At 42.8% G+C, this 22,737-nt stretch overlaps 1 protein-coding gene across 1 annotated transcript in view; it reads right to left on the minus strand.

Moving 5' to 3' along the window:
* The window catches only part of HECW1 (HECT, C2 and WW domain containing E3 ubiquitin protein ligase 1), a 624,284-nt gene that overhangs the window by 165,615 nt on the left and 435,932 nt on the right, over nucleotides 1-22,737 (minus strand). The window contains exons 10-12 of the mRNA XM_078688193.1: nucleotides 14,258-14,408; nucleotides 10,830-10,954; nucleotides 3,025-3,146 (exon numbers count right to left, since the gene is read on the minus strand). Of these exons, the coding sequence (XP_078544319.1) occupies nucleotides 3,025-3,146; nucleotides 10,830-10,954; nucleotides 14,258-14,408 (398 nt within the window). The remainder of the gene's footprint in view (nucleotides 1-3,024; nucleotides 3,147-10,829; nucleotides 10,955-14,257; nucleotides 14,409-22,737) is intronic.

A 22,737-nucleotide genomic window follows, 5' to 3' on the forward strand; every position in this document is an offset into this window, starting at 1 on the left:
TAGGCACGACGGCTGCATTGCCTATCCTCCACTGCTTGCAAAGAGAGAGCCTGTTGTTTCTCCGTTTGCAGACAGTGGATCTCCAAATAAATTAACAAAGAGTAATACTAGTATTTTCTAAACAATTCAAATAATCATTTCGCAATTCGTCGTGTTTACACGACCTTACCCGGACCGCATGGACAGTTTCTTGTCTTCCGAATCCAGCGCCCGATCGTCCTCTTTTCTTCGTAATCCTCGCGGCACTCCTGATGGTTCCCAGTCAGGACCGTACATCACTCGAGAGAGGTCTGTTCGGAACCAGTGAAGTTCGGATGATCGGCTGTCAGACGAGGGTCTATCGGACAGGTGCACTCCCGATCGTTGCAGTCGTTCACTCTGTCGTCAGGACCTCTCCCACTGGATCCACGAGTCACTGATGGGCCCCACGTTTGGGACGCCAATTGTAAAAAGGGTCAGGCTACCAACCAGAATAAAAGACCCTTAAGTATTGCCCGGCGGTGTCGCCTCTTAAACCCACAAGATATTAATCAATGAAGAGGCAGGCGCTGGAGACTGGAAGGCAGGAAACAAGGGTTTTATTCTCTCCGGAGGAGAACACATCAGTTCGGACAGCAAGTATCATCACGAGGTGCTCTAACCGCATCTCTGAGGCCTGGCCTCTTATACACATGTTTATGATCTTTATTGCAGTTTACACATGCTTGTAATGCTTTGAAGTACGAAAGGACATCCTCGGAATCTCCCCTTTAGGCCCGTTCCCACACACATTTACAGTTGAAGTCCCCACCCCGGTCACAATAGGTGATGATTGTCGCGCAGCTGGACATTCCGCCGATTCACGGAATGTGTGGGGTTGATCGGATATCATAGGGTGGGGGCTTTGATCCTTTAACGGGAGAAGCTTCCTACTGTACGGGGGGGGGCAATAAATAGTATCCGCAGAGCCAGGTGGCGGCCTGGGAACGAGGAAGACAAACGGGCACACAGGAAAAGGGGGTTTGTATCAAAGGGTCTGGGACCATGAAAGGAACGAAGGGAGGTGTCGCGCTGGGAACAGGATGGGGTTCTGAGGCAGAGCTGCGCTAAAGAGGGGTTTACGACTCAAGGCATGTGAGAGCGGGGGGGGGGTTGTCAGCGCGCGAGGGGGGGTGCCTGCGATGTTGAGGGAGAGAGAGAGACGCGCTGGCTATCAACGAGGGGCAGGGAGGCCATGGTGCTCAAAATGGCTGCCGCTTACGTGCACGAAAGGGTTCAAGAAGAGCAAGATGGCGCCGATAATGTTGACGTTTGCAGCCTAACTTTTAACAGGGTGTTACCAGGAGCATAATGTAAAATTATGTTACATCCCTGAAAAATATTTTGAGAGACCCCTTGGATTCCTGACACCCAGTGCATGTCTGCAAAAGCATAGGTATGCCACGACCAAAATGGCAACAATTTATCATGACAGTGTAGTCATAGCCTATTGGCTTTATCCAGGGTCATTGGTGGCAAGGATAGTAAGTTTCGTACCTGGTGCTAGGTCCTCAGGCTCTATCTAGGTAGCGTTCAGTGATGCTCTTTTCCTGCCTACTCCCAAACCCCCTTCCAAGGAGGAAGGGATCCCTGCACTGCAGGGGCAGATTTTGCTATGAAGCAAAGGAAGAGCTGGCCAAATTTTAGTCTGATATTATTGTGGCCCTAGGTGGGACAAATACAGTGCAACATAGGGGAAAAGAGCAAGGTAGTGCAGCTGACAGCACAGTGTTGTGACTTTCATTTAAACATGTGGCTTTTGGTAACTATTGTCTCCTTCAACATAGACCACCATCTGTTCTTCACCTTCCTCTTTTACCATTAGCAACTCATCTAAATGAAGACCTCAAGATTCATCTCCCCCGCTGTCGTTTGCAGGGTTCCACAATGGTCCAGCTCATTCTCTGTCACATTTACGTAGACCCCAAGGCTCCCTGTTGATGTCACAGCGCATCAATGTGCCACTGACACACAGCTCTTTTTCAGCATGTCATCAGTACATGACATTTGCTGACTGAGGCCCTTAACATGGATGTCTGCTGTATACCTTTCATTAAAGCTGACCAAACCAGAACTGACTCTGTTTGAGAAGAAAAAGACACCAAGACCAAATTCAGTCCTGGTCGTGGGGCATGAGCGTTGAGCGTTCCATCCGAAATTCAACACTATGTGTGAAGTCCCTCAGATGTCACATTAACTTGACCTTTCTAAGGACCCAAGTAACCAAGAACGTCACGATCAGGTTGGTAAAAATCAGTCTGTTAAAGTATACAATGCTACACAAGCTGTTGTGGTCTTCCAGACATTGTGAATAGTGTACAAGGCACCATACTCACCTCTTTGATGGTTGTCCGTCGTGCTGTCACTCACCTAATCACTGTCCAGAACACTTTTTACATCAACCCCATACTCGTAAATTTGTAAATGGCACTCCTGCCAGCGACCCTCAAAAGTAAAGTCCCCTGTACTCTCTTTGAATACTTCAACACCTCTTAAACAGACTGCTTTGCTTATAAGAGTACAAATCTCAGTTGGTTAAAGAGCAATCCACAGCCTCAATACTGCTAACCTGGAAATTAAGAGAACCAGTTAGAGAAATAACTAAACAAACACTTGCATTTTTGGCCTAGTCATCCATTCCTTCCTCTGGTGCAGAAATGATTTAGAATACTACTGCTCTGATGATGTTTCTACACTCACCATCTGTTTAGGACTCCCTTCAGTTGAAACCTCATTGACATCTGCAAACCTTAGCATCCTTGCACTGATCGAGCCATGAACACAGACCACTGAAATGTCTTGTAACAATGGAAAACTATATTATGCTGAAAGTATTCGATAAACAGTTTTTTCATGGTGTATGTGTAAAGCTCTGTAATTGCTAAACTTTTTTCTCTGCAATTTACTTAATTTAGCAAGTACTTCCGTTTTTTGGCAGTTGCTCTGTTAAATAGTCAAACACATACATTTTGGACAACAAATGCCAACAAAAGTCTTCAAACTTACATAATTTGCATGGAGCACTGTGAAAAACTCTGGGTTGGTGATGAATTTGACAGCTGGAGACTGCAGCAGCAAGGTGATTTTCTGAGAATTCACAGGCGACAGGGGCTCCTCACTTCTCGCCTCTGTTACCACCACCCAAATAGTGAAATAAAAAATAAGCAGTGAAAAACATAATTAAGCAGTATTTTCTCCTATGACTTCTAAAGTATTAGGGAAACACAGCCTATTGCAGTCATCATTCTGTTTTCAGCTCTTTAATTGTATTGGTTTCAGATGCAAAGATTTTTTATTTTGTGAATTATTTTCTTGTAAGGTGCAAAGTGCTTTACGATGGTGTACATGTAGATACACTACTAGCACAATGACAGAATGCCAGAATGTATGCCATGTACAAGGGTAAAAGAAGTGGCGGCTAGCCTGTACCAAGGGTGGTAAAGTGGATGGCTCAGAAAAAAAAAATACACTTATCCTCCTGCGCAACACGCCATTCTCCTCGATCGGTCTTCTCTCTTTGAGGCAGTCTCCAATGTGGGACCCAGCCAACTCCCCTAATCAATCCTGGTGCTGCTGTCACCAGCATGACAGAAACAACAGGATTGGAGGGAGCGAGTTCTCTCAGTGCTCTTAATAGCACCGGAGGCCTGCACTTTCTCTAACCCAGCTGTCACAGATGAGTTAGGAAGGTTTTAAAATCCACAAGTGCGGCTGGCTGTTGCAAGACGGCTGGCCAAAGAGACATGCACATTTAAAAACGTCAGCCCACAGCTCCCTGCTGCCACTCAGCGGCAATGGCCCCGCCCCGTCCTAACACTCAGTTCGGGACAGGTTGGTTACTGAAAAATAAAATGGTAATAAACAAGCGTCACCATTTTATTTCCAGCTCTGGCCTGGGACTTTTCTTTGTCGGGCAACACTCCTCCGCTCAATGGAGGAGCCGCCCCTGGGTAACAGGAAAAAGGGCATCGCACAGCATAGTGTGATTATTTTATTTAAACGTTTTAGAGAGTGCAGCATGCAGTCCATCAACGGAATCAGTGTGCTTCCTCGCCAGTTCATGATGGGAAGGATGTAGCCCTGTAAGTAGCCTGTGTTCTTCTCCGGGCGCAGTTAAGATTATTGGCTTTGGAACTATTGACTGTATGTAGCATCTGAATGGGACCTTTCCTTCGAGAGAAGGGTCAGGAGGATCTATTGTGTACCTCAATAAGCACTGATAAATTATGTATTTTATTTGGTAGTGGTAATGATCTACTCATTCTCCAATTCAAAATAAGGACGTTAAAAGGCAAAAAAAATCAGGGGAAGCAGAAAGTGAAATCCTGTTGCCTTCAAACTCTGGCCACACAGTGTGGATCTCTTGCCCCACCCTTAGCCCCCCAGACACCTCCTATTTGTCAGTGAAGGTCTAGTAGAATAGCAAGGATGAGAAGATGAACAAGTATGTTCCTGATGTTCCTGCCACTGGCTTATGACCCCCAATCAATCAATCGAGCAATCAATCGGTTGATCTGTAGAGCGCTACTGTGTCACCCGTGTGGGCATCCAGGCGCTGGAAATCAATGGAAAGGTACTTTCATAGAGTGGATTCAGTCTTCTGTTGCTGAAAATAGCCCTCTATTTACCAAGCTGCATGCAGTGGCTACCTGCCACTGTATCACTTTGTATTTTGAAGGCAAGGGAGACCAAGCACTGAGTACTTGGTAATGAGACTTCATTTGAAAGGTGGTAACCATGGCAGAAATATACCAAGACATACCTCAATTAAATGAGAAGAAGCAGGGAGATGAGGTAGACACTAAAGCCATCCAATCAAGAGAAAGGAGCTGACCCAAAGCCCGCTATATGCAAATATTTAAATCTATTGTAGACAATATATCACTGACTGCAGACGAGATCTAAAGTCCCAGAGATGACTACCTGAGTAGCCGCAGCCCAGATTCGGTAAGTATTGAGTAAGAGAGGCCAGTATGCTCCACAGTACAGAACAGAGGCCCTAGTAAGGAACATTTTTGCTATTTGCACCCTTTAAAAAAAAAGTAAAATCAGTCAGTCATTATACTTTTATTCGACACATGTATCATAAAAAGTACAAACATACAATACATACATGAATATAAAAACCATTTCATCATTACAAAAGATACATATGGGAAATCAAATCATATAGGAATATTGACTGAAGACACATTATTTAACAGCTTTAACCTAATGATCCAGGCACGTGATAAAAACTTTGCAACCCCACAGACAGTAACCATACAGGATGTATTGGAGATGATGATACGTAGGGCCGATTTGTAATCCCTAACTCCAAGGTTCTTTAATACAGGTTTCAACCATTTGTTCCTAGCTAGGGTATATGCTTTACAGGCAAAAAAGAAGTGACCTAATGATTCTTCTGGGCTGGTGCAGCCCGGACACTGTCTATCCTCTTCCCTCCTTCTACCCCATCTAGACGTAAAAATTTTAAGGGGCAGTGTACCATGTCTAAATTTCAGATAAAGTGTCCTATCCCGGGGAACCTGGATAAAGTCCAAAAACAGTTCTAGCTTTGTGGTGCACTTATGGCACAAAAAGTTCTCAGTTAGTTGCCCCCAATTTGGGTTATGCAAGGCCTTGGCCTCTATCCAGTCCCAATAAAGTTTTTTTACCATTTGTTTTGATGGTGGGGATTGGGAAGCCCATGCATCGCTTAAACCCACGCTAGCTGTAAGTTGTTTTAGAACATTTATCCACTTGATCTTGCCCGAGGTGTTTAGTTTTAATATTTCATCAAACACTTTAGCACAATTCGCTAATTCGGGAGTCCTCCTTAGGCGCACCCAATATAAAAGAGGACGTAGCTGGACAATGTCCTGAATAGACCTCCTACCCAAATCTGCAAATAATGGTTTCAATCGGGTAGAGGTTGGAAGGGAAACCAGATCTCTCATGAACTTGTTCTCAGTTAGGTCATGGGTGTGGGTATTCTCAGTGCCCCATATTTCTGAACCATAGACCGCTGAGGCTATTGCCTTTCCCTCATAAACTGACAGGGCGGGGGCTATTGGTCTGCTCACTGAGAGACGCTGGTTCTTTAAAATATTGCCGGAAACTCTTTTAAAATTTAAAATCATTTTGCTCATATGGGATTCCCATTTCATTTTATTATTAATTCTAACCCCGAGGTAGTCAAACTCTTCCACTACCTCAAGACTTGATCCATTCAAAAACAGGTGTATATTCCTATGGTTTCTCTTGGTAGTCATAACCATTAGTTTTGTTTTTGTAGTGTTTATTGTGAGTCCCCGTTCCTGACAAAAAACACTAAAGCGATCAAGAAGGATTTGGAGACCTTTGGGGGTTTTAGATAACAGAAGGGTATCATCGGCGAAGAGGAGCGATGGTGTTTTCTCTCCAGCAATAATAGGGGCATCTGCCGGTGTCTCTTGCAGATGATTCACCACTCCATTTATGAAGAGAGAAAACAAAGTGGGGGCCATCACGCACCCCTGCTGCACCCCTCTGTTGACAGGAATACTCTTTGTGAGTTGCCCCTGCGTCCCCCACCGAATCCTAGCAAATGTACCCTCGTGTAATTTAATGATAAATTGTAGCAAATAGGATGGGAAACCCATGTCCAATAAAACGTCCCATAATTTGGCATGGGGTATTACATCAAATGCAGTTTTTAAGTCTATAAAGGCCAGGTAAAGACTCCCTCTGGCTATTGACACTGTTTTCCAAAAAACTGCACAGAATCTAAAAACCTGATCAATTGCTCCTACATTACTTCTGAATCCTGCCTGGAAATGGGACAAAATGTTATCTTCCATTAACCAGCTCTCGATCCGATTTATGATGACCCTGCCAACTACTTTTTGAATGGCATCAATTAAACTAATTGGTCTGTAGTTGGCAGGGTCCTCTTTCTCACCCTTTTTAAAAATAGTAACGACTTCAGCGCCTTTCCACGAATCAGGTACTTGGTGGCCGGACTGAATGAGATTCATAATATTTGCAATAAAAACGGCCCAGGTCGTAGGGTCATGCAACAATAAGTCCCCCGGAATTCCATCCGGGCCAGGAGCCTTACCCGGAGTTATTTTGTGGATGGCATCCCGGACTTCACGGGGCGTGAACAACTCATTTATAATGTCACCATTTGGTTGGACCAAACAACCAGTATCTAGTACGGAAGAAGCTGGCGCAACTTCCAGACTACCGTCGCCATATAACTTGGAGAAATGGGAGTGCCATTGGCACTCAGTGATGTGGTTTGGAATAGGCTCAGCACCACGCCTGTCAAGAATATTTATTAATTTCCAAAAGACATTGGCGTTTTTCCCATGAGCTGCTTCCTTGAGTGCCTGCCAATGTTCCTCTTCCCATTCTTTTTTGGCTTTCGCAATGCTATTGCGGTAGTCTTGTCTTGCAGTTCTAGCAGCTAATATTTCCTTGTTTTTTATGGCCAAGGAAATGGCTTTTCTTTTTTTCTTACAGGAGACTGTATACCAGGGGTTACCCTTCCTTTGGGTGTATTTAGTCGATTGATGGCCCTTGTTTTTTTTGGTAAAAAATGTACTCATCTCACCTATTAGGTTCTTGTACTTGGCTGCTGTCATGGGCCCCCGAGAGTGGAGGAGAGTTGGGGTAACTGGTGATAAATCATTTGTTGCAGCCAGAACTAAAGCCTTAATATTATCAAGTATCCCTTCATCACACCTGACTACATTCCATTTGAGCCTGCGGTTGCAGTTGGAAGGAACTAATTCTTTGGTAATCAACTCATTAGGGACACTGTTGCCAATATTATCACCCCAAAACATACCCATACAAAGGGGATTATGATCGCTGTCAGTCCTCTGACAGACCTCCATATCAACAAGGTTAGCCCATGACCAGACATCTAAAAGGATGTAATCGATCCGTGAAGAGCAGCCTATTCGATTGAAGGTCATTACGCCCCTACGATCTGATGTAGTACGACCATTTAAGGCCCAAAGGTCGTGGGCAGACACCAAGGCGTTTAACTGTATCGCTCTAGCAGACCACTTCTTGATTGGAGCCAGAGTTAAAGATGGAATAAACTGGTTCCCTAGTTTGTTATGAGAACCCAAAAGGTCCTCCTCGTCCAGGGGCTCGAAGGTGCAGTTAAAATCACCCCCCAAAGTAAAATCATATAACGTTAATATTAAAAATGTGTTTGATTTAACATCATGGCTAAAAGGGCTCTATTATGGTCAGTTTATGCCAATGAACGAAACAAATAAATGCATTGATAGCTAATTTAGCACCAAGGCTGTAGCCATCACTATTTCAAAATGAAGAGCAAATCCATAGAATAAATGGTTACATTACTTCAGGTTTTTGTTCTAAACTTGCACCAGTTCAGAAACACAGTTTATATTAGGGCACACACCCACCCTTATTCTAGTCACATGACATCACTTGTAATATCGCACATGGCATGATCAATAAAAGTTTTCATAACACCATCAACACAGCCATCTGCCTTGAGTAGCAGAAGTAAGGCATCATAGATTGGAACTTTCATCTCAGCATCTTCAGCTGTTGAGGTACATTTTGGGGAAATCGACTGATGTCTTCTGACCTCTGAGAGACAACTTCGCACGAGGCCTTGTGTGGTGGCCTCTTCACTCTGTTAACTAAATCTTGGGGTATTCTGGGGGTACTGATAGTCAGATTACTCCCTGTTAGTATTCTGCTGTGAGGTTCTTTAATTCTCGAACCTGACTCCATTTTGTGTTGCCCTCACGTAGGCCTGTGAAAGAGGCCCGGCGAACAAGTGGCCTGGCCTTCTGAGTTCATGTATACATTAACTAGGTTTCTTTCGACTCTGCAGAGAACTGCAGAGAAACTGACCTCTTCACCTGAAACTGACCTCGCAAAGCCAATTTCCCTTGGTTTGATCCTTGTCTAAGATTGCCACTTAATGTTCAGGACCTCGTTAACCTTTAGTTTCCTTGCACATGTTTTATCTTGTTCAGCATCTATTACTGTTTCCTTTATGTTCTGACATTACATGGGTTGTGCTTTTCAATTATAAATTTGTCCGGCTTGCAAAGATTGAATTTGGGACATTCCTAATAATTAACTTTTGGGTTGGGTTACTGTAAATTGGGTTTTTGTTAATGTGATACTCAGTTAGAAAATGTGCCCTATTGGTTAGAATTTTGCGCAGTGGGTGTACATGTATAATGAAAATATGGTGTATAAAAGGAGATGTCTTGCCTTAGTAATTTGAACAGTCTCCTAGGAATATACATTGTGATGTATTGTTGGGATTTCTGTTACTAGCTGCAGCTAATAAACTTGGTCTCTGACGCCACCCAGAAGTATTCTGTGTCTCTGTATACCAAGACAGGTGGAACTCGAAGATTTCAGGTGTGTCCCTGGCACCGCTGGGTTCTGACCCGGTTCTTCAGCTGAACCTTGACAAGTCCACGCAGCAATCACGTCCCTCCTACATTTAACTACATCAAAGGGAACAGTCAAACTGATGGCATGCTGCCACACAGAATCCTGTCATATCGGGGAGAGGAGTTGGCCTAACGGCTAGGGCGGTCGACCTTGAATCTGGGAACTGGGTTCCAGTCTTAGCAATGACGCTGAACATCCTGTTACTCTGGGCAAATCACTTAATCTCCCTGTGCCTAACAAAAATGTAACGCAACTGGTGCTATGTAAAGCGCTCTGATACCTTATTCGGGTCAAGTTTGTGCTATGTAAAACTCTGGAAAAACAATAACAAATTTGAGGAAAAGAGGCACATGTGGGGGCCTTAGGCCATAGAAACATTTGTTACTGTGATGATGGAAAAGGGCATGTAGCAGACTCCCTACTGTGCAGCATCACTTCCAACTGTTCACATGTGAGAGGTCCCTCAGGTATCTTCTAGCTGAGGGAAGCTTATGAGTAAGGTGACCACTGTTCCTTCTTGTAATTCGCTCTAATATGCTGAGGGTGGAGGCCATCCAGGTCCTGTTGGATGTGGGTGTAGCTGTAGGCGCTAACAGTCAATGCCCCTCCAAATGGGGGCATGTAAAGGACACACCTTGTTAAGTGTCACAACACCTGTTCCTCACCTGTCATAGAGGCGGCCCTGCACTTGTTTCATTAGACTATCCTTTATGTTATGTTATGTTATATGAACTTGTAAGGCACAGTTTTCACTCCGAGGAGCATCATGGCGCTGTGTGAAACCCTAATGGACACAACTACTAGAACTGGAGGGTTTAGATAAGTGATCTACATAGAGCGTCACGGGCAGTAAAGATCCAGGTTTTCAAAGCTTTCCTGAAGATGGTCTCTGATTGAATGAACTATATATGAGTGGGGAGAAGGTTCCAGGCTTTGGTCCCAAGTACCACAATAGATTTCCCACCCTTTGTGCTACACCTAAAAATAGGGGGCTTCAAGAGATTTGCGTTCTGAATGTGCGGTGTGTCACATAGGGAGTGAACCTGGCAACCTTTAGTCATGCACCCTTGGATAAGGAGGACCCATAGCTCGGTATCTCACATGTGGTGCTACAGTTATCAAATTGTAGAGATTACATATGCTATATAATCAGTAATTACCTCATGGATGGCATTTGCAATGTCACTGATGGTGTCAGCTGTGCTATCACGTCTTGCTATATGCGCTGCCATGTGTTAGGCCATGATCTATGCTCTCCTGTCTCCTCTTGGCAAGTTAGTGGCACTCAACATCATAAACATATGAACGGATACAAATACATCACTTAGCTAGCAACTCTCATGAACTTTTTGAAATACAATTAAGGCTCCTCTTTTACAAACCTGTGTTTGTCTGTGAAAGGTCTGTATCAGAATCACCCAATCCTCCTGCCGCCCTTTCCGCACTTTGGCTGTCCACCTCATCTTCTGATCTCTCTGTCGCAATAGTCCTCTGGATATTTTGATATCTGTATCCGGATGAGATATGAACATTTTTTATGACCACCACTCAGTGTTACGGGTAGGACATAGTCACTGCATCTCTCTAAGCCAGACGCATTGTGTCTGGTGTGGAGATGTGAATACAGCCTTCTGGTCATGAGTCTGAGGAGTACTGAAACTTTCATCCTTCCACGGTACTAAACTGTTGGCCAAATGACAGCTGAACTCAAAGTTGTACGACTGCAAGCACTAGATACCGAAGGCAGATGGGTGATTTAATAATTTTAACATTTGGTGGAAGTAAATCAGATTGCTTTCACTGCCATTTAAATGTAAACGTTCATGCAATGTGCTGAAGAGCTGTAGAGATGTTGAGCTAAACACCTGTATACAAAAATCCTATTTATCAACAAGTTGTCTCAATTGAGGGAAAGGTGTGGCGCAGTGGCCAGAGCGACAGACTCCACTGTGCGGGGGCACGCAGTTCGATGGCAGGTGGCAGCACAGTTCAGCATCATGTGACTCTGGACAATAGCTCATTTATTCTTCCCGACAGCCCCCTGCGCCTTGTAACCCTTAATGGATTATATGTTTCCGCTTTACAAATAGGAACTATTATTGTCAAACATCAGAGAGCTAGTCTATTTGTGCCTATGACTGAAAACACCACTTTGTGGGTCATACTTCTTCAAAAGAGTTGGAAAACATTTTGTCTATAAAATTGTTCAGAAAGGACGTTTAATTACCTGAGACGCTTCAAAATGCCCTTTATTTATAAGATAAGCATCCATTTAAATGCAGATATTATTCTAGCCCTGACTTTAAGGCTGTCTGCTATGGCTCTTATACTTTATACCCATCCATCATACCCAGAAAACTAGATCTCCAGAGGTCCATTACTTTACAGAACTGCTGCTTTATTTAGAGTCGGGAAGTAAAGGAAAATTCCATTCTATCTTTAAGAAGTGGTACATTTGGAATAACAGTAACAGCGCTCCAATTTTTATTTGGACATCATTATAAGGTTCTCCTCATCTTTAGACTTTAAAACCACAGAACAAGCTTAATTTAAAAACTAAAATCAATGTCTAAGATTCATATTCAAATCAAAATTCAACTAAGATATAATATTTTTCAATAAATGGTATTTGAGTAATATGAATTTCACACGTGCTGATTGGAGATCATGATGGATACCAATTGAACTTGAACCAATTTTGAAGAGAACCTTGACCGTGGGACAATGTTTTTAATCACTATTTTTCATCTGCTTTCAGTGTCGTATTTAGTATTTGTCAATAATGTATTTATTTATTTATTTATTTATTGAGCTTATTGAGCGCGACAGCTACCCAAAAAGAGTTTCCCGGCGCTCGAAGATACTGAACCAAGAGGGAGGAAAAAGTCTCAGGGAAGAGACCGGGGCAAGCTACTGGTTGAATAGCCAGGTTTTGATGGCTTTACGGAAATGACTGTAGCGAGTTTCTAAGCGGAGAGGTTGGGGGAGGGAGTTCCAGAGCTTGGGACCTAGAAGGGCGAAGGATCGGCCTCCCATCCTTGCTCGGCGTGTTTTGGGAACACAGAAAAGGCCTTGGGTGGAGGATTGCAAGCAACGGGCCGGCGTGTAGGTATGCACTAGGGTTTGGAGGTATTTGGGTGCATTTCCCCATTTTATATATATTTATAATAACTTAAGGGTAAATACAGTAAATCTAAAGGAGATTTTAAACTGCAAAACTACCTCCACAAGGTATGTACCCGGAATACTGAATTTTAAATATTAAGCTACAAAAATATCATAGTAAATATATTTACAACCAAAATATCAATAACGTAAATATATATAAGTAACCATAGGTTTACTATACTTAACGTCATGTAGTGCTGTGACAATATATAGATAGACATATTTCTTTAAGATATGTAGATTTAGAGATAAGAATAGAAAATCCATATTCACCAATATGTAATTACATCCATAATGCTTTGATTGTGGTATTTTGTTCAATAATGTTCTTGTTGCTCGATATTTCTGTACTTGACATTTTGCCATACAACCCTTCGACATGCTATCCCTATGATCAATGATATTCCACCAATGGATATCCCTTCAGATTTAGCCCCTCCTCCAGAATTCAGATAGTTTCCCATTACCCTCCCAAACTTTAACTAATGTCTTTAATTTTTACCCGTCCATGCTAAAAAGTTTGAACATATTCAAATATGTATTCATTATCTTACATGCAGATGCCGAGCAACATTGGTGTACGTAAATTCTCCTGCCTTGCAGCACCTCTCTGCTATGGACCACCTCGTACTGCTGGTCAATGGACATTTGAGTGAAGTTATTCATGATGCTGTAGGCTTGTTTCTCACAGACTATATTTTTCGCAGAGGTGAGCACATCAATACCTTTAGTGACCGCTCATTTTGTATTCTGCATGGCCATGACTTAGGACTTCATTGCCTGCGTGAAACAAGTAGACGTGGAGGCTAAAGAAGACAACTTTACATAGGCAATTCATGTGAAGCTAGACATCTTACTTGTTTCCTCATCCACTTTTCTGGTCCTTTCCTGTGGATCAAATGTTTCCCCACCCTGCCCTTCTAGGAAACCGCTATGCTGTTCCCTTGTTGCTCACTTGGTTCTTCCGGTTGTATGTCCGTCACTTGTTAAATGTCCTCCAACTTCACCCAATATTTGTGCCTCTTCCCCCTCTAACTGCCCCTCTACTTTCTTTAATTAATAGTTACTTGCTAAGTGAGTTTAACCGACAACTGAAGGATTGGAGTGCCTGCTCAGAGACCAGCAGGCCACAGATTTAAATGAAGGTGGGGACGACTCACCTCCACACTTTATGGGTTAATAAAAGTGACTTTCCTTTGGAAATGTTAACAACTACTAATAAAGCCCCCCAAAAAATCACTTGTTGTTGTTTCGTCTATAGAAGTAATGATTGTTAACAGCTGTTTGACTTTAAAAACTTCAATGCTAAGGCCTTGAAAATGGAGAGAAAAACTTGGAGAGGGACCTATTGTGACAATGCGCTTGGTGAGACAGTCTCTTGGTTTTGATGCCAGAGAATATTTTGGAAGTGAGCTGGGGGATATGCTGCAAAAGAAACTATTTTTTAGGTTAAAATGACGAATCATTGCGGCATGAACGACAAGTAGCAGGTAAAAGCTACTGGCGGTGCCAAGCTGTAAATTATGATAAAGAAATGCATATTTTCAAATTGGGCAAGCAAATTCAAAGCTGTACTTTCATTCAATGCCATATTTTTATTTACTGCTTTTATATGCCTCTTACACTTTCAAGCATGTCTTACCGCCGGTTGAGCTGCTCCATCTGTTGGATTGAACCAGATCTTCGTATGCCATCTGGGGTGGCGGCTGTTGTAGGACGTTGCCATGTAGTGGTCCGGTTCACGTGGTCTACATAAAATACTCTTCCATGACTGTCTATTCGAGCTTCCCAGTCTGACATAAAAAAATCGTATATTTAGCTTATTGTTAATAATCTATAACATTGATTAAGAAAATACATTAATGTTCAGCGATGCACCCAATAGAATATGTGATCTGAATTGTGGGACTGAGGTGAGCAAGCCAGAGAATTTATGGGAAAAGCAATCTCTAAGAGCCAAAATACGAGCCGAGCCAGCACAAAAATAGTCATAAAAGGGCACACAAGATATTGGTGGTTATACTGTCGCACTTCACAGCACAATTGTCAGATACAGGTACATTTAGATTGTATATCACTTGGGTGTAACAATAAACCAAAAGTCTGGTAGGTGCCACTCAGGGTAAGGTACCCCACTACCTAGAGTATCGATAGTTACAAAACACACAGTGAATTGTTCAAAGTATATACAAACAAGATACCCCGGCACTCTAATCGTTCATAAGTACAAATTCACAGATAAGTTTTCAAAGCTAAGACAACACCAAGACGATGAGTGAAACTTTCTGTCACAGTGATCATGTAAATGAACGGATCTTGTTCATTTGTTACAAATATTTATTTGTTAACAGATATCAAAGGAAGGAAATTATTCCCTCACTAGCACCACAACCAAGGTTTTATAAAGAAAAAATTCTCTTTAACAAAAGATGAATCCTGTGATGTTTTCAAAGTTCCACTTCTTTATTAAGTAGAATTAGAAACAGCCAATGCGCTTTTGGCTTAAATCATGTGGTCGCAGAGCCCTGATAACGTGTCTCTGTGGCTCTGATATCTCCGAAAAATAATTTTTAAGAGGTTTCTAGTCCTGGCTCGCAACTTGATTAAGTTAGATTGTCACATCTGCTTCTGGTCCCCTCCTCTCCTATTAAGTCCTGGGCACCAGAGCACCGATTTCTCATCTATTTCAAACACCGCAAATACATATGCCCCAGTCATAATTTAATCTATTTGACTGTTATTAAATCAAGTGTAGGTGTAGATAAGATTCCAAGATATAGTCGTTTGACAGAATTTAATGCTGAAAGAAATCAAAGAGTCTGCATTGTATCGGTCATCAAATGTTTGGATGTCCCAAACATCGTAGTATCCTAGCCAAGACCATTCAATGAATAGAGTTGACGTCCTATTCTGGAGATGAAAAATTAGCAGTATTCAGGGTACTCTGATAAGACCCTGTTTACGCAGCAGCAGCGGTTCAGCAAATTTCTCCCGTCTCGCTTCTCCGAACGAGGTCTCTGGCTTTTGTGGGACCGTCCCTCCCCGATCTACCTCTTCTCTTATTAAACTTGAATCAATTAGGCAACGTGTAGCAATGCTCTACCTGACCCCTTTATCTCTCTTTGTGATCTTGGGCAAAAGAGTGGTGTAACTCCAGGGACAGTCCTGCTGCCCAGTGTTTGAACACTGTCGTAGCTGCTAAGTGGAGCCTGGACCACCTGGCTCCTAAATCCCAGAGTCCATCAGAAGATGAGACAATCTCCAATAACCACATTCCTCCTGCATCTCTTGTTCTGTATTAAAGATGCCTATGCTGGTGAGACCAGAACACCAGCAATGAAAAAAAGAGGGACGCCTTTATTAGAGGGCACTCCGTCTGCACTCTGTTCATTACTTTCCTTGCTTGTCTGGAGTGTGTTGCAACAGGGCTGTCTCTGAATACAGATGAACGGGAAAGGTTGATGGTTTCTCTGCATCCCAGCCCTCCCCTTCAACTTATCCTCCCCACTGTTGATGAATTTGTCAGGGAATTCATATGAAAAGCATCCCACTGACCACCCTTTCCTCCTGATGAATTCAGAGTCATTTAAAGAGTTATGGTATGAGAGCAAAGGAGGGAGTGGCAAATGCTAGAGGAGTGTTAGGCTTGTTTTTGGCTCATGAGTCCCAGTTAACCTTGGGCTCAGCCAAGGCCTGTCATGTGGCTGACCCACCTCTACTGCAGGGCAATGAAAAATAGACACATCTTTAGGTCCCACTTGGCAGCGCAGCTGTCTGCTATACCTATTGCTACCAATACATTAAAATACATAGAGTGGGCTTTGGCTCTACCCATTATTGCGGCCTCACGTCATGCCACTGGCCATTTGTAATGCATCAGGGACTATTTACATCTCAAAAGTATACTGCAGCATCCCACATTAACCCCTTCGACGCTCATGACGAGCTGGGCTCGTCATGCAGTAGCCTCCTCGCACGCTCATGACGAGCCCAGCTCGTCATGTAAAGTGGTATCTGTCAAATTCCAGCACAGGGGAAAAATCCCCATAGCATTCAAGGTGTTAAATTTGTTAAGTCACAGATGCGTTGTATACAGAAAGTATTAGGTTATTTTTCACTACAGCAGGCTTATTTGTTTACTGTTTTAGTCAGTCAGGGCTCAAAATACAAACCAGACCATTTGGTTCTGCCAATGCTTCTTCCTTTTTCTCCAAATGTTCACATATTTTGGTCAAACTTCATAATTGTAAGACACTGGGCAGTCAACTAAATATGAAGTTCTTGCCAGAGGAATTAAATTTAAATTTATGTTCCTGGCATGAAATCGTTAAACTGCTCACCCTAGTAGTTCTACAAAGATTCCTAACATATATTTCTTTGTGTTTCCACACTAATTCTTCTATGACGTCCTGCACAGTGCCTAGGTACTATCATTTGTTTAACATTTACTGGTTTTAATTTTTCTGGAGAGGTGAAGAAATGGGTATAGGACACCTAGAATGTGTGGTACTGACACTTGAATAGGTAAGTTTGTGACATGTATGCACATTTTTTAACCCCTTTGCTGCGGGACTAATCCCCCTAGGACGCGGGGGAGGGGGCTGCGCACGGCGCCGCAGTGCTTGTGGCGAGCTTAGCTCGTCACGCTGCACGGTGGCACTGTGTTAATAACGAGCTGAGCTCGTCATGACCACGCCCGTTTTCATGGAACTCTCAGCACAGCAGGGGAATTATCCCCGTGTGGGCGTTCCGCGACGGTCATGACGAGCTCAGCTCGTCATGAGCACAGCGCCACTGTGCCTCATGACGAGCTGATCTCGTCATGAGCACTGAAGGTGATAAGGCCTAATAGTGCAAGTAACAGAATGCATGATAATGGGGCTCCATTATTAAGCAGTGTTTGCCTTGAACATGTGGGAGGGGCATAAAAAAATGACAGGATGTCAAATATATTCAAATATTTGAAAATGTTTGATTTTCACTGGAACGTGAAAGTGGGAAGCACGAAGCTAAAAAGACAAAACGTCTTCAGGCAGCACCCCCGCAGACTTGATATTAGGGATTGCATCACTCTGCGCCAAAGTCGATTTAATGGATGCAGAGTGGGTGTGTCAGGGCGTTACCCACGCAAAAAGCTCCAAAAATCTGTAGGCACAAGTATTTACAAGAGTCAGCAAAGTGACACAAAGCAGCGCAAAAAAGATTAGCGCAGAAAAAATTGCGCAGGTACAAACCAGGCACAAAAAGAGCTGGAGCCATTTACTGGGACATCTACCAGCAGAAGCACAACAATTATCTACTTGCTGTGGCAACCATGGAGATTATTATTGTCCGTCACCATCAGCGGATAGTTGCCTTGGCAAAAAAGAAAACACAGAGGAAGGAAAGAATCTACAAGCAGAGAATATCACTCATACACGGGAAACATCCTTTACAATGCAACTTTTACCACGCAGTGCCTTTACGACGCAACTTTTACAACGCAAACCATTACAACGCATTGCGCTGGGGGGCGCTCTAGGATAGGGAATAGATTTAATTTACTATCCAACACCTTCCCTACTATCCACAGGGACTGGAGTTGGAATAGTAAATTAAACTATTCACTATCCAGCACCCCAAAGCGCTATGCGTTGTAAAGACCGCGTTGTAAAGGCATGCGTGGTAAAAGTATGCGTTGTAATGTCATACATCCCTCATCCACATGGAGATACTGGTAGCTGGATCTTCTTTTGACTGCTGCTTTACGGGAATGGGTTTTGTTATGTTATGTTAGGTCATTTTGAATAGCGCACGGCTGCCTCAGCGAAGAGGAGTTGTGGCGCTTGCAGCAGTGTCAGTAGAGAGCTAGGGCTAGACCGTAGGGATTAGGTAGGTTTTGATAGCAAGTTTTGGGACAAGGTTCTCTGCCATTTCTTGTGTTCTTGTGTTTGGACTTCCACCAAAATAAGTTGCATCCTTTTGCAGTGTTTTGCAAGTTTTTTTTAAGGACGTGCATGATGCACATGCTTTTTGCGTTGCGACACAAGACTATTTTTGCGCATGCGACAGTTTGCGACGCATCGCTGTGTAAATATGATGCAGCGCTATTTACTTTCACGCATGCAGCGCTGCGCTAAGGTTTTCTGGTACAGCGCATTTTCTATTCGACCTTTGAAAATCTGCCCCATTGTCCCTACCTGGGCACTGACCCATGGGTGAGAATTAGGCTGATTCCAGAATAAGTTTGAATAATGTTCCGAATTAATCCCTCGAATTTGATGCAATCGGTCAAGGTAATACATACATTTTATTACAGGACAGGAAGCTCTATTATGCAGTCTCTCTTCTTGCCTTGTATCTACATAGCCCGTTTAAAGTACACTACAACTCCCACAATATTGCCTTTTCAGTCAGGAAGTAACAAACGGGAAGGACACCATCCATTTATATTTAGAGCTGCCTGCCTTTACCTTCCTCTTTTCTTGGAGTTTCTGTGCTAAGTGCATGTTGAAACTGTGCATTTTGCCATTTCAAATGATTTAGTTTGTATCATTCATCAGTGTTTTAGGTACTGAGCCTATTTTCAGCTTTGCCCTTGTGTATTTCTTGTTCGTTGGTGCAGCACATGCTTAAGTTAACACACTGACTCTGGTTGTTTGCTTGAAGACTGTGCTGAGCTAAAGCTTCTTTATTCAGCTACAGGCAGTGAGTGCCTGGGCAAGCACTTTGGATAAACTGATAACATTAATGGGAGTCATCTTGCAGTGGCTTGGAAGGCCAAACCACTCTTGTGATTGTTTCTCTTTATGATTACTGTTTTGTTATGTTCAGCAGTATGTATTTCGCCTATGGCAATCTGCTTCTAATTCTGCTAGCTATCCTGTTTAGGAGCTATTGACTTAGTTGCAAGTGGTGTTCATTGAACTTTTCAGATATAAAAGCTGCATGTAATACGGTGTGATTTTTATTTCATAAAAGAACCGTGATATACTTGCATTTATTCACCTGTTGTCAGGGCCCAATAATTCTCTTTTGGAACAATTCTTTGTTTTGGGAGACTGCGGTCAAAATCTTAAAGAATCGGAAAAAGATAAGGTGTCTAAAAAGAACCTCTGCAAATGTTAGACACTTCTGTGTCTAATTCAATACACAAAGTGGTCTCATCATCATTTAGAAATGAGACCCTTGAGATAGGTAACTCAGTGGCAAGTGCAATATCACATAAGTTGTCTGTAACTGTTAGTGGCGGAGCACATTGCCAGCAAGGGCAATTCTTTAGCCAAGGCGGCAAGAGAATTATGAAAGAGAATCATATTTCCACTCACTGGTATAAGATGACTATATCGGTGGTTCACTTCTGTGTATGTATAATCACCAATGGTCAATGTGGCAAGATCTGATAGTGGATTCTATAGGAGGGTCAGATGAGAGACCTTAAGATGACATGATTTCACAAAATGTTGATGATTGTTGTTAACAATGATATTTTCTACAGTGATGACGATATAAATGTTGTAAGAAAATATGAAAAGAGGGGACAAACCCCAAACTGTTATTTTGGATGAGGACGCAACCCTAAGTTTGAGCCTGGCGTGATACAGTGCCCAGAGTCTGCTGAGTGGGCGCCTCCACCTTTTGAGGATGAATATATAAAACCTAATATCAGGGCCCAGGTGGACAGGAGCACTAGGTCCAAAATGAGGGTGGAATGCCCAAAATGAATTATTTCTGGTAAAATGACTATGACACCAGTCTCTTATGGCAAGAATATGACATTCTTCAGTAGAGGTGGAAAGGACCCTAGAAGGGGTGTTGACAGGGCATGGGCCTCACGTCAAAATAAAAGATTGGATACTCTGGATTCTGTTGCCCACATCCTTTGCACAACTGAAGAGGGCAAAACACAGGGGATCACTTGGGCCCAGATGTAGTTTCTAGCTGGGCCCATAGGGTGCTATGCTTTCTTGGCAATGTAAATGCAAGGCTTTGCTTTGAAAGGCGCAAAGGGTCACTGTTGTGCATTGATCCTAAGCTTGGTGAACTGGCAGGTTCTGATGTTGGGGTAATAGCCCAAGATCAATTTTTGGGGATGATTTTATTAAGAAAGTTGGATGATCTGTTAAAGCTTGTCCCTCCCTTAACAAAGCATGCATCTTTCATTGGGGCCGGTGGATATGGGGGTTGACCTAGGCCGTGCAGACTTACGCAGTCCCAAATACTGCAGCAGTATTGATATTCTGGACCAATGTTCTTCCCACAGAGAAGAAGTGGAGGATGCTTTTTTGTCAGACGAGGCCAATCAAAGGATGTGGAGGTCAAGAGTAGCACCTTGTGTTTTGGCCCCTGGTGAAGGTTGGGGATAGTTTAGCTCTCTTTGTTCAATGGGTGCTTTATCAAGTGTCCCTTGGATATTGCAAAGAGTGAGGGGTTTTTATACAGATTTTTATGCAGCTGTAGTTCAAACCAGACGACCTACACCAATACAGTTTTCCCAAGAGGAATGGAAACTAGTCACCATACAGATACAAGAATTGTTGCTGATGGAAGCAAAAGAACGGTGTCTCCTACACACCAGTAGTTTAGTCAGCAACATATTTTTGGCTTGGACAAACAACAAAATAATTGTCAGTGATAAACTTGAGAGAAATAGACCAGTTTGTCCTATTCTGTCATTTGGAGACAATCATATATCTCAGGGAAATTATTCTGCCAAAAGATTGGATGATTCCACTGGATCTAAAGGATGCTTACTTCAGAGTACCAATATGTCAGCAGGACAGGAAATATCTGTAATTCCTTTGGCAAGGGCAGGTGTTCATGTTCAGGTCCCTCCCACTTGGGCTATCTTCCTCTCCTTGGTGCTTCACCAAGCTGTTAAAACCTCTGGCGATGACACGCAGAGTCAGTGGTGTACGTGGTTAAGATGCTATTCATAGGATGGGATAAGTAGAGGCTAGTGATGCAGGTTCAGATGGCCATACAGTTGATATCACCGGTTTTCAATTTCAACATAGAGAAATCGGAATTGATTTCCTCAAGAGGTATGGAATTTTTCTGGTGAATTCAGAGAAAGAGCTACTGTTACCATAATCAAAGCTTAGGGAATTGAGGTTGACATTGGCCCAGCAAACGATTTCCCTTCACCATTTAGCAAACTAGTGGGTCTGCCTTATTTCCCAATTCAAGCAGTTTTTCCAAGACTCCTTTATTATGGCGCCCTTCAGTGTCTATGGTAAGGCATCTGCAGAGGGATTTGGAATACTCACAGGTGATTCGTTTTTACAGGAATCAAAGGATAAAGAAAGTTGGGGGCTGAATCACACAGAAGCCTGGAGTGGTCGAGCTATATTCCCTACGTCCCCAGATCTCGTCTTAGATTCAGATGCAAATCTTTGGGGCTGAGCCTCCAGATGTGGCAGTTATACACTGGAGGAGGTTGGTCCAGGAGGGAGTTGTCAATGCAATAAATTCTGTTTAGAGCTTTTTACAGGCTCCTTTGCAATACAGAGTTTCGTAAAAAATTCAAAACAGGGTAGAATGTTCGGTACTGCTTCGGATGGCCAACCTCATAAAGATCAAGTACATAAACAGACCGGGCGAATGAGATCAAGGTTCTTTTGGAATTGGCCAGATCCATCTGGCAGTTTTGGTTTGAACATATGATTTGTCTAGTTGCAGAATATCTTAGGGTCAATGCAATATGGTTGCAAACTGGTACTCGAGGATCGGGTATGAAAGAAGTGAGTAGTGTCCGAATCCTCAGGTATTCAATACAGGAAAATATATTGTATAATATACACCTCTTTTGTCTTTAATAAAAATGAAAACTCTCCTTCAACCACTGTCTATGAGAATCTGCAATTTTGTCTATATGAGCAGCAAACCAGTATTATTATTTCCTGCTGCACCTATGACATTTTTTCCTTAGCGTATCTGATTTAAACAAAATGTAACTGGGGATCCATTCACAAAAGTGAACACGTAAATGTGAGCAAAAATGTGAACCTTCATTTAGAAATTCATAATGGTTGGTTACCTGCTGCATTTCCATGTGGAATTTGCTCTTATGACTATGAAAAAGCTTAACTATGTTCAGAGTTATACGCAGCAGCAAGGGAGACCATGAGGTAAGATAATGGG

Source organism: Lissotriton helveticus, chromosome 4_1 (genome assembly GCF_964261635.1).
Source record: "Lissotriton helveticus chromosome 4_1, aLisHel1.1, whole genome shotgun sequence".
Classification (NCBI taxonomy): Eukaryota; Metazoa; Chordata; class Amphibia; order Caudata; family Salamandridae; genus Lissotriton; species Lissotriton helveticus.